The sequence below is a fragment of the Ylistrum balloti genome, unplaced genomic scaffold, assembly GCF_031769215.1.
Source record: "Ylistrum balloti isolate Yb309-2 unplaced genomic scaffold, AGI_CSIRO_Ybal_v1 Utg370292, whole genome shotgun sequence".
NCBI lineage: Eukaryota > Metazoa > Mollusca > Bivalvia > Pectinida > Pectinidae > Ylistrum > Ylistrum balloti.
Window position 1 is genome coordinate 848,063 of NW_026782221.1, and position 12,879 is coordinate 860,941.

The window sequence follows — 12,879 nt, forward strand, 5'->3', positions numbered from 1 at the left end:
AGCCACTCACATCTACAGTATATGCTTCAAGTGTAATGTAAAAGAGCTAAGGGTTTATAATCTGTGTTGTAAGTTCTGTACTTCCAGCCAGTGGTTTTTACCTTGGTGTAAATTAATCCAATTCATTAGGGAAATTGTCACATGGAAAATAAACTGGCATTAAAGTATGTGCGTAATTTAGAAAATATATTAAAAGGAGATTTGTCTCGGAAAGTGTTTGCTGTAACCTCTTGTCTCGTGTATAACCTTATGCCTGTACTATGGTGACTTCCTGTTTCCCATTACTTTGACCCAGTATCAATAGTGACTTGATATCTTATGTGATCTTGACCTGGTACATATTAAGTGACTTGATATGTGACCTTGACCCAATATTATGCGACTATCTGTTTCTCATGACATTCACTGTGTTATAAAATTTAACTTAGTACCTGATTTGACCTTGACCCTATACTCCTTGGCTTCCTGTTATTCTATGACCTTGACCCTGTATTGTGACTTACTATCTAATGTGACCTTTGACTGATTGGTACATGTATGTTATTCCACACGATGATGTTTTTCTCTGACATTTTTCACACACATGTATATATCATAAGCTGAAACTCTCACACATAATATAGTGTATACTGGGACATAATGATCTCTTTTCTCTTGACAAGACTACAAATTATATAAACAGCAAACCAAATAGACACTACTGGATGGCTCCTGTCAGCATTCAGCATTGTTCATGAAAAGTATAGCTGGAATCAAAATAACTATCACTGATATTTTTCTTAAGGCAGTGATCAGTTGGACCTGGAAATCATACTGATGTGACTGTATATCTTTGTTAAAGTATGTGTCTTCATTATCAGGTCATGAATGTGATGCCTTCTAACAATTAGATCAACATTCCTGCGAGATCAACAATTGGGTCACAAGAACGTAAGCGTATGTTGTGGCCCTTAAGTACTATGAAGCATCATTCAAACAAGATAAAATTTGCGACCCTAATTGTCAGGGGGGGGCCCCTTATTGTCGCCAAATTTAGAACATTCTATTGCTAAGTGTACTTTGTCAAAGATAACCTTGTAGTTTTTCTGTCCCTCAGGATCCCTATGCCAGCACTGACATCAACAGCCATGACTCTGACCCAATGCCAAGATACGACTTCAGCAATGAAAACAGGTATGTTATCTAGTTTTTGTGGTATATAACTTCCTGATACATTTGTGTCGCAGGAGGATATCAGAGAATTTAACTTAGTGATCACTAGATATCAATCAAAAGTTTTGTCAAAATATATTTTACAAATAATTGTTGAAATTCCATAAATCCTGTTGATTATGATTGTTTTGATCTGATATTACACAATTCTGTGTAGATCCGTCATTGTGTGGTCTATCTATTTACAAACAACTCTTTATAGTATTACAGTCCATCGACACATAAATTTCATTAGTACTCACTGAAGACATTATCTGAAGATCAAGCCAATTCATTCTTTTAGTTAAAATATCACCAAACTTAACATGATAGTCAGTTTTACTGTGACACCACCAAAGACTGACTACAATAAATTGTACACTGTATTGATTAGCAGGTAACATATAAATTATGCAGCATATTTACTGTTCCAATTGTATGTATACTTGGGGGCTGCTGGTAGACTCCTACCAATTATACCTATGTTATGCTTGTTTGTAGAGGTCAGTTAATAAAAACAAGGGGAGTGGTGTGGGGGAGGGGGAGGTGAACCAAGATCCATCGTCAAATAAGGTCATCTGTATTTACATGTTGACATGAAGTGGTCACATGAAGTAAAACAATTCATAAATACAGATATTAAATAATACTAAAAAGCTGTCAGAGAGTTCAATCAGGATGATCTCCAAAATAAGGGTCTGATGATTTATTGTGATCGCCTGTTGTCCGGCGGCGTACGTCGTAAACATTTTCAACTTCTTCTCAAGTTCTACATGTCTCATTGAGCTGAAACTTACCTGAAATGATTGTGACATGATCCTGACCAAAGTTTGTTAATTTCGGGTTAGTCCGAAATCCAACATGGCCGCCATCTTGAAAACACATTTTTGACTTCTTCTCAAGTTCAGAATTTGAAATCTTGTATTTTATGTCAGATGACCGTTAAGGCCCATGGGCCTCTTGTTCTCTATTACAAATGCCCTAGTAATATTCAGCTGAAGAAAAGTGTAAGGTATTAGTAGACACACAGAAGATTAAGTCTTTTAGTGGCTGTAGACTTTAGTCTGATTACATCATTTACTGATAAAATGTATCTCTAATATTTGTCATTTTAGGTAATGAAATTTTTGTATGTAGATTTGAGTTGGATTGTCATCAGGAGATAAATGTGAAATATGTAAATGCTACTATTGCCTGTGGAGCCTGACATGTTTGGAAAAAAGAGGATGTGAAGAATATTTAATACTTTTCATTGTACTTTTTGTACTTCTCTCTGCAGGCACGGAACTCGGTGTGCAGGAGAGGTAGCTGCAAAGGCCAATAACTCTAACTGTATTGTGGGTGTCGCTTACAACTCTGGCATTGGAGGTGATGAAACTACAATTTAATTTTTGATAAGACATCAAGTCTCTAATGAGACTTCTAAAACAGACTGTATGAACAGATTCAAATGTATGACTTTATAGACACAACAGTATAACACAGTTGTAAAAATGTTTTAACTGAAAAATAGTTCACAGCTTTAAAGTAAATCATTTCTCTCAAAAAAAGAGTAAGTGAGGATACTATTTTTTTAAGGTTACAGATATACCTTCTGGCTCTGTCATATTTACTTTATCCTAAAAGATCTAAGTATGTGTGTGATTTACTACTGAATCTCAGGCTCCAGAATAAGGTTTATAAATGTTCCCTTGTTACTGCAGAATAAGGTTTATAAATGTTCCCTTGTTACTGCAGAATAAGGTTTATAAATGTTCCCTTGTTACTGCAGAATAAGGTATATAAATGTTCCCTTGTTACTGCAGAATAAGGTTTATAAATGTTCCCTTGTTACTGCAGAATAAGGTTTATAAATGTTCCCTTGTTACTGCAGAATAAGGTTTATAAATGTTCCCTTGTTACTGCAGAATAAGGTTTATAAATGTTCCCTTGTTACTTCAGAATAAGGTTTATAGATGTTCCCTTGTTACTGTAGAATAAGGTTTATAGATGTTCCCTTGTTACTTCAGAATAAGGTTTATAGATGTTCCCTTGTTGCTTCAGAATAAGGTTTATAGATGTTCCCTTGTTACTTCAGAATAAGGTTTATAGATGTGCTAATTAATCCATTTACCAGTAAAATTAACTCCAGTTATTGTCACATCGGTTAATGTTTCTCTTTGGTTCATACAAAATTTTCAGGAAACACTTTATTATTCTAATTCTTTTGCCAACATGTCACTTACATGGATATCATCACTGCTAATTATCACTCCATTTACCTGTCTAGATGACCATGGGTTTCTTATCTGAGAGCTTGACGTCCCACATGTAAACAATCTCACTCCCTAGTGCATCATTAATTTTTACCTTGACAAGTACAGAACAATGGATACTCTCCTACTTACCTGTAATTTGTTAACAGAGAAATACAGTGGTGTGCTAGTTTCAAGACATGACTAGCCAGATTGCCACTCCCTTGTATAAAATTGCCACTGTGGGAGTGACAAGTTGTATTGACAAAGAGACGGACAGAAACCTGGTCCACTGTGGGAGTGACAAGTTGACATAGAAATAAACATTTACCTTGTCCACTGTGGGAGTGACCAATTGAGTCATAGGGACAGACAGTGGTGACCTGGTCCACTGTAGGAGTGGTCAGTTGTATCAACATAGAGACAGACAGTGGTGACCTGGTCCACTGTAGGAGTGGTCAGTTGTATCAACATAGAGACAGACAGTGGTGACCTGGTCCACTGTAGGAGTGGTCAGTTGTATCAACATAGAGACAGACAGTGGTGACCTGGTCCACTGTAGGAGTGGTCAGTTGTATCAACATAGAGACAGACAGTGGTGACCTGGTCCACTGTAGGAGTGGTCAGTTGTATCAACATAGAGACAGACAGTGGTGACCTGGTCCACTGTAGGAGTGGTCAGTTGTATCAACATAGAGACAGACAGTGGTGACCTGGTCCACTGTAGGAGTGGTCAGTTGTATCAACATAGAGACAGACAGTGGTGACCTGGTCCACTGTAGGAGTGGTCAGTTGTATCAACATAGAGACAGACAGTGGTGACCTGGTCCACTGTAGGAGTGGTCAGTTGTATCAACATAGAGACAGACAGTGGTGACCTGGTCCACTGTAGGAGTGGTCAGTTGTATCAACATAGAGACAGACAGTGGTGACCTGGTCCACTGTAGGCCAGTTGTATCAACATAGAGACAGACAGTGGTGACCTGGTCCACTGTAGGAGTGGTCAGTTGTATCAACATAGAGACAGACAGTGGTGACCTGGTCCACTGTAGGAGTGGTCAGTTGTATCAACATAGAGACAGACAGTGGTGACCTGGTCCACTGTAGGAGTGGTCAGTTGTATTTAGAGACAGACAGTGGTGACCTGGTCCACTGTAGGAGTGGTCAGTTGTATCAACATAGAGACAGACAGTGGTGACCTGGTCCACTGTAGGAGTGGTCAGTTGTATCAACATAGAGATAGACAGTGGTGACCTGGTCCACTGTAGGAGTGGTCAGTTGCTCCTGTTTGTTGGTGTGTAGCCTTGTTTATTTGAACATCTGTGTTGTTTCTTGTTAACATATATTCTCCTACTACAATTTGCATATTAAAAAGTCTTGTTTCTATAACTGTCATTTTTATTTCCATTTTGAGAGTTAGGACAGCTCACTGGTGCTCACCTGTACCTGTTCACCTGTCAGTGTCTAGATTGCAAGCCCAATGGCTACTCTGACAAAGAGGCCATTGTATGAAGTTAGGGATGAATTTGTAACGTAAAGGAAACAGAAGTAATGACTATTAAACTCATGCATATTGATTTAATTTTGATACAATCTAATGTGAAAAGACAATAATATGACCTTATCAAGCTGATATCTAAATGTGAGTATATCTACACAATTGTGATGTTTGTATTATCAGATGTGTGTACATACAATGTATATAGATGTTTGTTGTTGAACAGGTGTGTGTACATACAATGTATATAGATGTTTGTTGTTGGACAGGTGTGTGTACATACAATGTATATAGATGTTTGTTGTTGGACAGGTGTGTGTACATACAATGTATATAGATGTTTGTTGTTGAACAGGTGTGTGTACATACAATGTATATAGATGTTTGTTGTTGGACAGGTGTGTGTACATACAATGTATATAGATGTTTGTTGTTGGACAGGTGTGTGTACATACAATGTATATAGATGTTTGTTGTTGGACAGGTGTGTGTACATACAATGTATATAGATGTTTGTTGTTGAACAGGTGTGTGTACATACAATGTATATAGATGTTTGTTGTTGGACAGGTGTGTGTACATACAATGTATATAGATGTTTGTTGTTGAACAGGTGTGTGTACATACAATGTATATAGATGTTTGTTGTTGGACAGGTGTGTGTACATACAATGTATATAGATGTTTGTTGTTGGACAGGTGTGTGTACATACAATGTATATAGATGTTTGTTGTTGAACAGGTGTGTGTACATACAATGTATATAGATGTTTGTTGTTGGACAGGTGTGTGTACATACAATGTATATAGATGTTTGTTGTTGGACAGGTGTGTGTACATACAATGTATATAGATGTTTGTTGTTGAACAGTTGTGTGTACATACAATGTATATAGATGTTTGTTGTTGAACAGGTGTGTGTACATACAATGTATATAGATGTTTGTTGTTGGACAGGTGTGTGTACATACAATGTATATAGATGTTTGTTGTTGGACAGGTGTGTGTACATACAATGTATATAGATGTTTGTTGTTGAACAGGTGTGTGTACATACAATGTATATAGATGTTTGTTGTTGAACAGGTGTGTGTACATACAATGTATATAGATGTTTGTTGTTGGACAGGTGTGTGTACATACAATGTATATAGATGTTTGTTGTTGGACAGGTGTGTGTACATACAATGTATATAGATGTTTGTTGTTGAACAGGTGTGTGTACATACAATGTATATAGATGTTTGTTGTTGAACAGGTGTGTGTACATACAATGTATATAGATGTTTGTTGTTGAACAGGTGTGTGTACATACAATGTATATAGATGTTTGTTGTTGAACAGGTGTGTGTACATACAATGTATATAGATGTTTGTTGTTGAACAGGTGTGTGTACATACAATGTATATAGATGTTTGTTGTTGAACAGGTGTGTGTACATACAATGTATATAGATGTTTGTTGTTGAACAGGTGTGTGTACATACAATGTATATAGATGTTTGTTGTTGAACAGGTGTGTGTACATACAATGTATATAGATGTTTGTTGTTGAACAGGTGTGTGTACATACAATGTATATAGATGTTTGTTGTTGAACAGGTGTGTGTACATACAATGTATATAGATGTTTGTTGTTGAACAGGTGTGTGTACATACAATGTATATAGATGTTTGTTGTTGAACAGGTGTGTGTACATACAATGTATATAGATGTTTGTTGTTGAACAGGTGTGTGTACATACAATGTATATAGATGTTTGTTGTTGGACAGGTGTGTGTACATACAATGTATATAGATGTTTGTTGTTGAACAGGTGTGTGTACATACAATGTATATAGATGTTTGTTGTTGAACAGGTGTGTGTACATACAATGTATATAGATGTTTGTTGTTGAACAGTACATATGTGTGTGTACATACAATGTATATAGATGTTTGTTGTTGAACAGTGTGTGTACATATGTTATATAGATGTTTGTTGTTGGACAGGTGTACATATGTTATATAGATGTTTGTTGTGACAGGTTGTATTGTTGAACAGGTGTACTTATGTTATATTCATGTTTGTTGTTGGACAGGTGTACATATGTTATATAGATGTTTGTTGTTGGACAGGTGTACATATGTTATATAGATGTTTGTTGTTGGACAGGTGTACATATGTTATATAGATGTTTGTTGTTGGACAGGTGTACATATGTTATATAGATGTTTGTTGTTGGACAGGTGTACGTATGTTATATAGATGTTTGTTGTTGAACAGGTGTACATATGTTATATAGATGTTTGTTGTTGGACAGGTGTACATATGTTATATAGATGTTTGTTGTTGAACAGGTGTACATATGTTATATAGATGTTTGTTGTTGGACAGGTGTACGTATAATATATAGATGTTTGTTGTTGGACAGGTGTACATATGTTATATAGATGTTTGTTGTTGGACAGGTGTACATATGTTATATAGATGTTTGTTGTTGAACAGGTGTACATATGTTATACAGATATTTGTCTGTTGGACAGGACTTATGTTATATAGATGTTTGTTGTTGGACAGGTGTACATATGTTATATAGATGTTTGTTGTTGGACAGGTGTACATATGTTATATAGATGTTTGTTGTTGGACAGGTGTACGTATAATATATAGATGTTTGTTGTTGGACAGGTGTACGTATAATATACAGATGTTTGTTGTTGGACAGGTGTACGTATGTTATATAGATGTTTGTTGTTGGACAGGTGTACGTATAATATATAGATGTTTGTTGTTGGACAGGTGTACATATGTTATATAGATGTTTGTTGTTGGACAGGTGTACGTATAATATACAGATGTTTGTTGTTGGACAGGTGTACGTATAATATATAGATGTTTGTTGTTGGACAGGTGTACATATGTTATATAGATGTTTGTTGTTGGACAGGTGTACATATGTTATACAGATGTTTGTTGTTGGACAGGTGTACATATGTTATATAGATGTTTGTTGTTGGACAGGTGTACATATGTTATACAGATGTTTGTTGTTGAACAGGTGTACATATGTTATACAGATGTTTGTTGTTGGACAGGTGTACGTATGTTGGATGGTAATGTATATGACAAAGTGGAGGCTGACTCCCTCAGCCACAACAACACCCATGTTGACATCTACTCAGCAAGCTGGGGACCAGATGATGATGGTCGTGTGGTGGATGGCCCAGGACCTCTGGCTAAAAAGTCCTTTGTAGAGGGTATCACAAATGTAAGTAGAAAGTCACGTAGGGGTGATTTTGTTTAGGAACCTTTATGTAGGATTGCAGTTCGACGATTGTTGAGTGAATATTACTTTGCCTTACTGGTATATATTTACATTTGCTAGCAGTCGTCTAAACACAACAGTACGAGACGGTCAGTGTAATGATGAGACTATATAGTTACCGCAAATCTGGCTGTATTGTCACACCACAATGCTCTTGTAATCGGTACCGTGTTTTGGCTGTTCCAAACATTGCATTTTACTCCATGGTATTAGAATGGTTTTTACCCCACAGCCTGAAAGGGTGTGGGGTATAGCGATCATGCACGGCGTCGTCTGTCTGTCCGTCCGTCCACAATTGCATACGGCTTATTATCTCAAAAACTACATCACCGGTCATCACCATTTTCACTGGGGATGTTAGGCCTGTGGACCTACACAACCCATTCTTGAGATAACTTTCCACTCACCCCAACCACACATTTCCAACTTTTTAATAAGGCTGTGGGGTATTGCCCGTGTTTGCGGAGCTATTTTTTTAGTTTAGCTGGTTCGAAGGACCATATAGACATTTTACCTGATAGGTCTTCAGGCATTTGTACCAGTTTTAATGATAATATTTTATAATAACCTTGTAGTATTTTGTACCGGTTTTAATGAAAATATTTTATAATAACCGTGTAGTATTTTGTACTGGTTTTAATGATAATATTTCATAATAACCTTGTAGTATTTTGTACCTTCACTCACTTATAATATTTAAATGGTAGGGACGAGGCAAGAAAGGCAACATTTTCATGTGGGCCTCGGGTAACGGGGGACGAGCAGAAGACAGCTGTAGCTGTGATGGATACACCAACAGTATATACACTCTGTCTATCAGCAGTACCTCTCAAAATGGTGGCAAGCCCTGGTACCTAGAGGAGTGCTCCTCTACCCTAGCTACGACATACAGTAGTGGGGCCCCTGATGAACAACAGATTGTAAGTCACATGATCATGTGTTTGTATGTATAAACTCTGTCTTTCTATGATATGTATGGTAAGGTGATTTTATAGCATTGTTGTCACTTAAACATTGTGTGTTCTTGTTTATAGTAGCTGATATTATAAAGTTGATAATTGAGCGCTTTGCGATCGTTTTATTTAACATAAATTTGCCAGTGACTGGATAATCAGAATCAGTTGGTCTTAGTGTTGAACAAATATTTGTAATGGTACATGACAGATAACGACAGATCTCCGAAAGCGATGTACAGAGACACACACAGGAACGTCAGCCTCCGCACCGCTGGCAGCTGGACTTGTTGCTTTGGCTCTGGAAGCCAAGTAAGTAACACTTACAAATTTACATTTACTCTTTGAAATGTCAAAGTGGCTGACCGCTGAAGCCTTTAATTTTGCAAGTTGATGGAATAGTATAACAATCATCTTTTCCAGTCGATTGAGGCATGTCATTGTTGACTCGTCAAGTGTAGAAATTCTGAGATAAATCTCTGCTGTATCTCCAAGCTACAATTAATATTTGTGTGTAAATACATCTTGGTCTTTATCATTAAAGGGTTGTCTGTGTCTGTGCCTTAGGCATTTTAAGTTGGGTGGGGAGTGGGGCACAAATTCATTCTGTCCTATCCCATACTGTTTGAACCCTATCTCATTGCATCCCATTCTATCCTGTCCTTTCCCATATTGTCTGGTTCCCCATTCGTCTGTCCTATCTTTTCCTGTCCTGTACTGTATGGTCTGGTCCTTTTCTCCTCCCATCCTGTCCAGTCTGGTCCCTTATTTTGCCTGGATCCCTTCCCAGTACTATATTATTGGAATACCCTCAGTAAGGTGTTGAAAGTTTTTTATGTATATAAATGTTACACAAAGATATGCATGGGAGCATGGCTTTCATGACTGACATTTTCTTGTTTACTTCATGGAATTAAATCTTTGAAATGAATGTGATTTTCTGATCTTGTTTATTCTTAGTCCGAGACTAACATGGAGAGATGTACAGTATATCACATTGCTGTCGGCCAACCCAGAACCCATGGCGGATGGACAGTGGCGAGTCAATGGCATGGGAAGGAAAGGTGAGAGAAGGTCCTGATGTTTGACTGCGGACTGAACAGGATGCAGGAAGTCAATACAATGATTTAGTCTTTCTGTTGTGTATATGTAAAATATATCTCCAACAAAAAATATATACTATTATTCAATAGCATGGAACAGAAAGATAACTTTATAGATCTGTGAATGATGTACACTAACATCTCTATAACTGTTTACAGTGAGTCTTAGGTATGGTTACGGCCTGATGAATGCCACTAAGATGGTCTACCTTGCCGAGCGCTGGACTACTGTACCAACACAACACATCTGTACTATCAGTGGGACCAAGCAAAATGTGTATGTACTGCTTACTTTAGTAGACAAACTTACTTAAGTCAATATTTATGGGATATATTTAAAAGGGTGCATGCAAGGGTAAAAAAATATTGTCAGTTTTCTTTTAGATTTCTGTAAAACTTTCAAATTTTCTCTTCTTGCTTTTAGCACAGTAATTCTGCCAAATGCAAGTCTTCACTACTGTTGTTTTTTAAAGGATATAATATTGTAATAACATTTCTACTGCTACTTATGATTCTGATATATGAAATTTTAAGCTAAAGACTTATTATACATCAGTACTGTCATTGATGTAATGCTTCATTCTTCACCAGGCCGTTGTACAAGTACAACATGTTTGAGAATCAGATAACAACAGATGGCTGTGCTCGTTCATCTAATGAAGTACGTTACCTTGAGCATGTCCATGTTAGAATTACCCTAACATACAAACGTCGTGGTGATCTCTCCATCCACTTGGTCTCACCGAGCGGCACAAATTCCACACTACTGCCAAAGAGGAATCGTGACTTAAGTGATGGTGGTTTTAAAGACTGGGAGTTTTTGTCTGTACACTTCTGGGAGGAGAATCCAGCAGGGAGCTGGACTCTTCTGATTGTGGATCAGATAAATCCATATGCTGGAAATGATCAGCAAGGTAGGTGTTTTCACAATTTGGTTAGCTTTAAACTTCAATTCAGAACAGGTAAAGATTGACTGGACATTATTGTGGTATTTCTTTGTTAGTCCAGATGCCATGGTAACAGAAGTGTTTACAGAGACTGCAGTGTGTTTCACTGTAATCAAGTGGAAGTCATTTCCATGGATCACTTAATGATACCTTAATTCCAGGGAGACCTTGATAGTCTAATGCACAGACACAAATATCATCGGCCTCACCTTTCCATAGTTTATTTATGTAGAAGTCTATACCAAAGTGATCCTCTCTTGTACTCAAATCTTGGAAAAACGTGTAACCTCTGGGAAAATTACACATGGATACAGTTGTCCAAAGGTAAATCCCTGAGAAAATTACACATGGATATGGCTGTCCAAAGGTAAATCCCTGGGAAAATTACACATGGATACAGTTGTCCAAAGGTAAATCCCTGGGAAAATTACACATGGATACAGTTGTCCAAAGGTAAATCCCTGGGAAAATTACACATGGATACAGTTGTCCAAAGGTAAATCCCTGGGAAAATTACACATGGATACAGTTGTCCAAAGGTAAATCCCTGGGAAAATTACACATGGATACAGTTGTCCAAAGGTAAATCCCTGGGAAAATTACACATGGATACAGTTGTCCAAAGGTAAATCCCTGGGAAAATTACACATGGATATGGCTGTCCAAAGGTAAATCCCTGGGAAAATTACACATGGATACAGTTGTCCAAGGTAAATCCCTGGGAAAATTACACATGGATATGGCTGTCCAAAGGTAAATCCCTAGGAAAATTACACATGGATACAGTTGTCCAAAGGTAAATCCCTGGGAAAATTACACATGGATATGGCTGTCCAAAGGTAAATCCCTAGGAAAATTACACATGGATACAGTTGTCCAAAGGTAAATCCCTGGGAAAATTACACATGGATATGGCTGTCCAAAGGTAAATCCCTGGGAAAATTACACATGGATAGAGTTGTCCAGAGGTAAATCCCTGGGCAAATTACACATGGATATGGTTGTCCAAAGGTAAATCAAACAGGAAAAAAAATTCCAAAATGTTGACAACCAACTATCTCATTATTTTAATGTCCAATCAAAAAATTATACATGAAGTGGATAACCATGACTTCTCTGATACAAAAGAATGTACTCACATCTTTGTTATGTTTCAGGCAAACTTGTGAACTGGTCACTGGTGTTGTATGGTACACAGGACAAGCCAGTTAATCTAAAGGAGACTCCATCACAGACGCCGCCCACAAATGTAAGTCTAGAATTGTCGGAGGTACCTAGCATTAACACATTGAATATTCCTTGTGAAAGATCATATTTACACTACAATAATATTGTGGTGGTGAAGTGCTAGACAGTAGTTTCCTGGTAGGCAGCATGATTTAAGTTGCATTCATTTAGCTTGGTAGAAGTGATGTAGATGGCTTAGAATTATTCCACTATGAACAAAAGCACCTGTTCCAGTTGTGGAAAAAGTCATAGTACAGCTTCTCAAACAGTGTCAAAATTTTCTGACAGATGTAAAACAATGAACTTAATATACTCCCTTCTCATCCATAATATCAGGACTTTTCCAAAATATGCAATGACAGTGTTAAGGTTGAAATTTTCAAATATCAGTCTATAAGATTTTCAAACAGAAACTGC

General features: G+C 37.2%; 1 protein-coding gene across 1 annotated transcript in view; it reads left to right on the plus strand.

Annotated features, from left to right (window-relative positions):
* The window catches only part of LOC132553035 (furin-like protease kpc-1), a 74,993-nt gene that overhangs the window by 37,511 nt on the left and 24,603 nt on the right, over positions 1–12,879 (plus strand). The window contains exons 5-13 of the mRNA XM_060217239.1: positions 1,097–1,173; positions 2,471–2,559; positions 8,003–8,175; positions 8,940–9,152; positions 9,397–9,497; positions 10,146–10,249; positions 10,448–10,565; positions 10,880–11,202; positions 12,393–12,484. Coding sequence (XP_060073222.1) covers positions 1,097–1,173; positions 2,471–2,559; positions 8,003–8,175; positions 8,940–9,152; positions 9,397–9,497; positions 10,146–10,249; positions 10,448–10,565; positions 10,880–11,202; positions 12,393–12,484 — 1,290 coding nt within the window. The remainder of the gene's footprint in view (positions 1–1,096; positions 1,174–2,470; positions 2,560–8,002; positions 8,176–8,939; positions 9,153–9,396; positions 9,498–10,145; positions 10,250–10,447; positions 10,566–10,879; positions 11,203–12,392; positions 12,485–12,879) is intronic.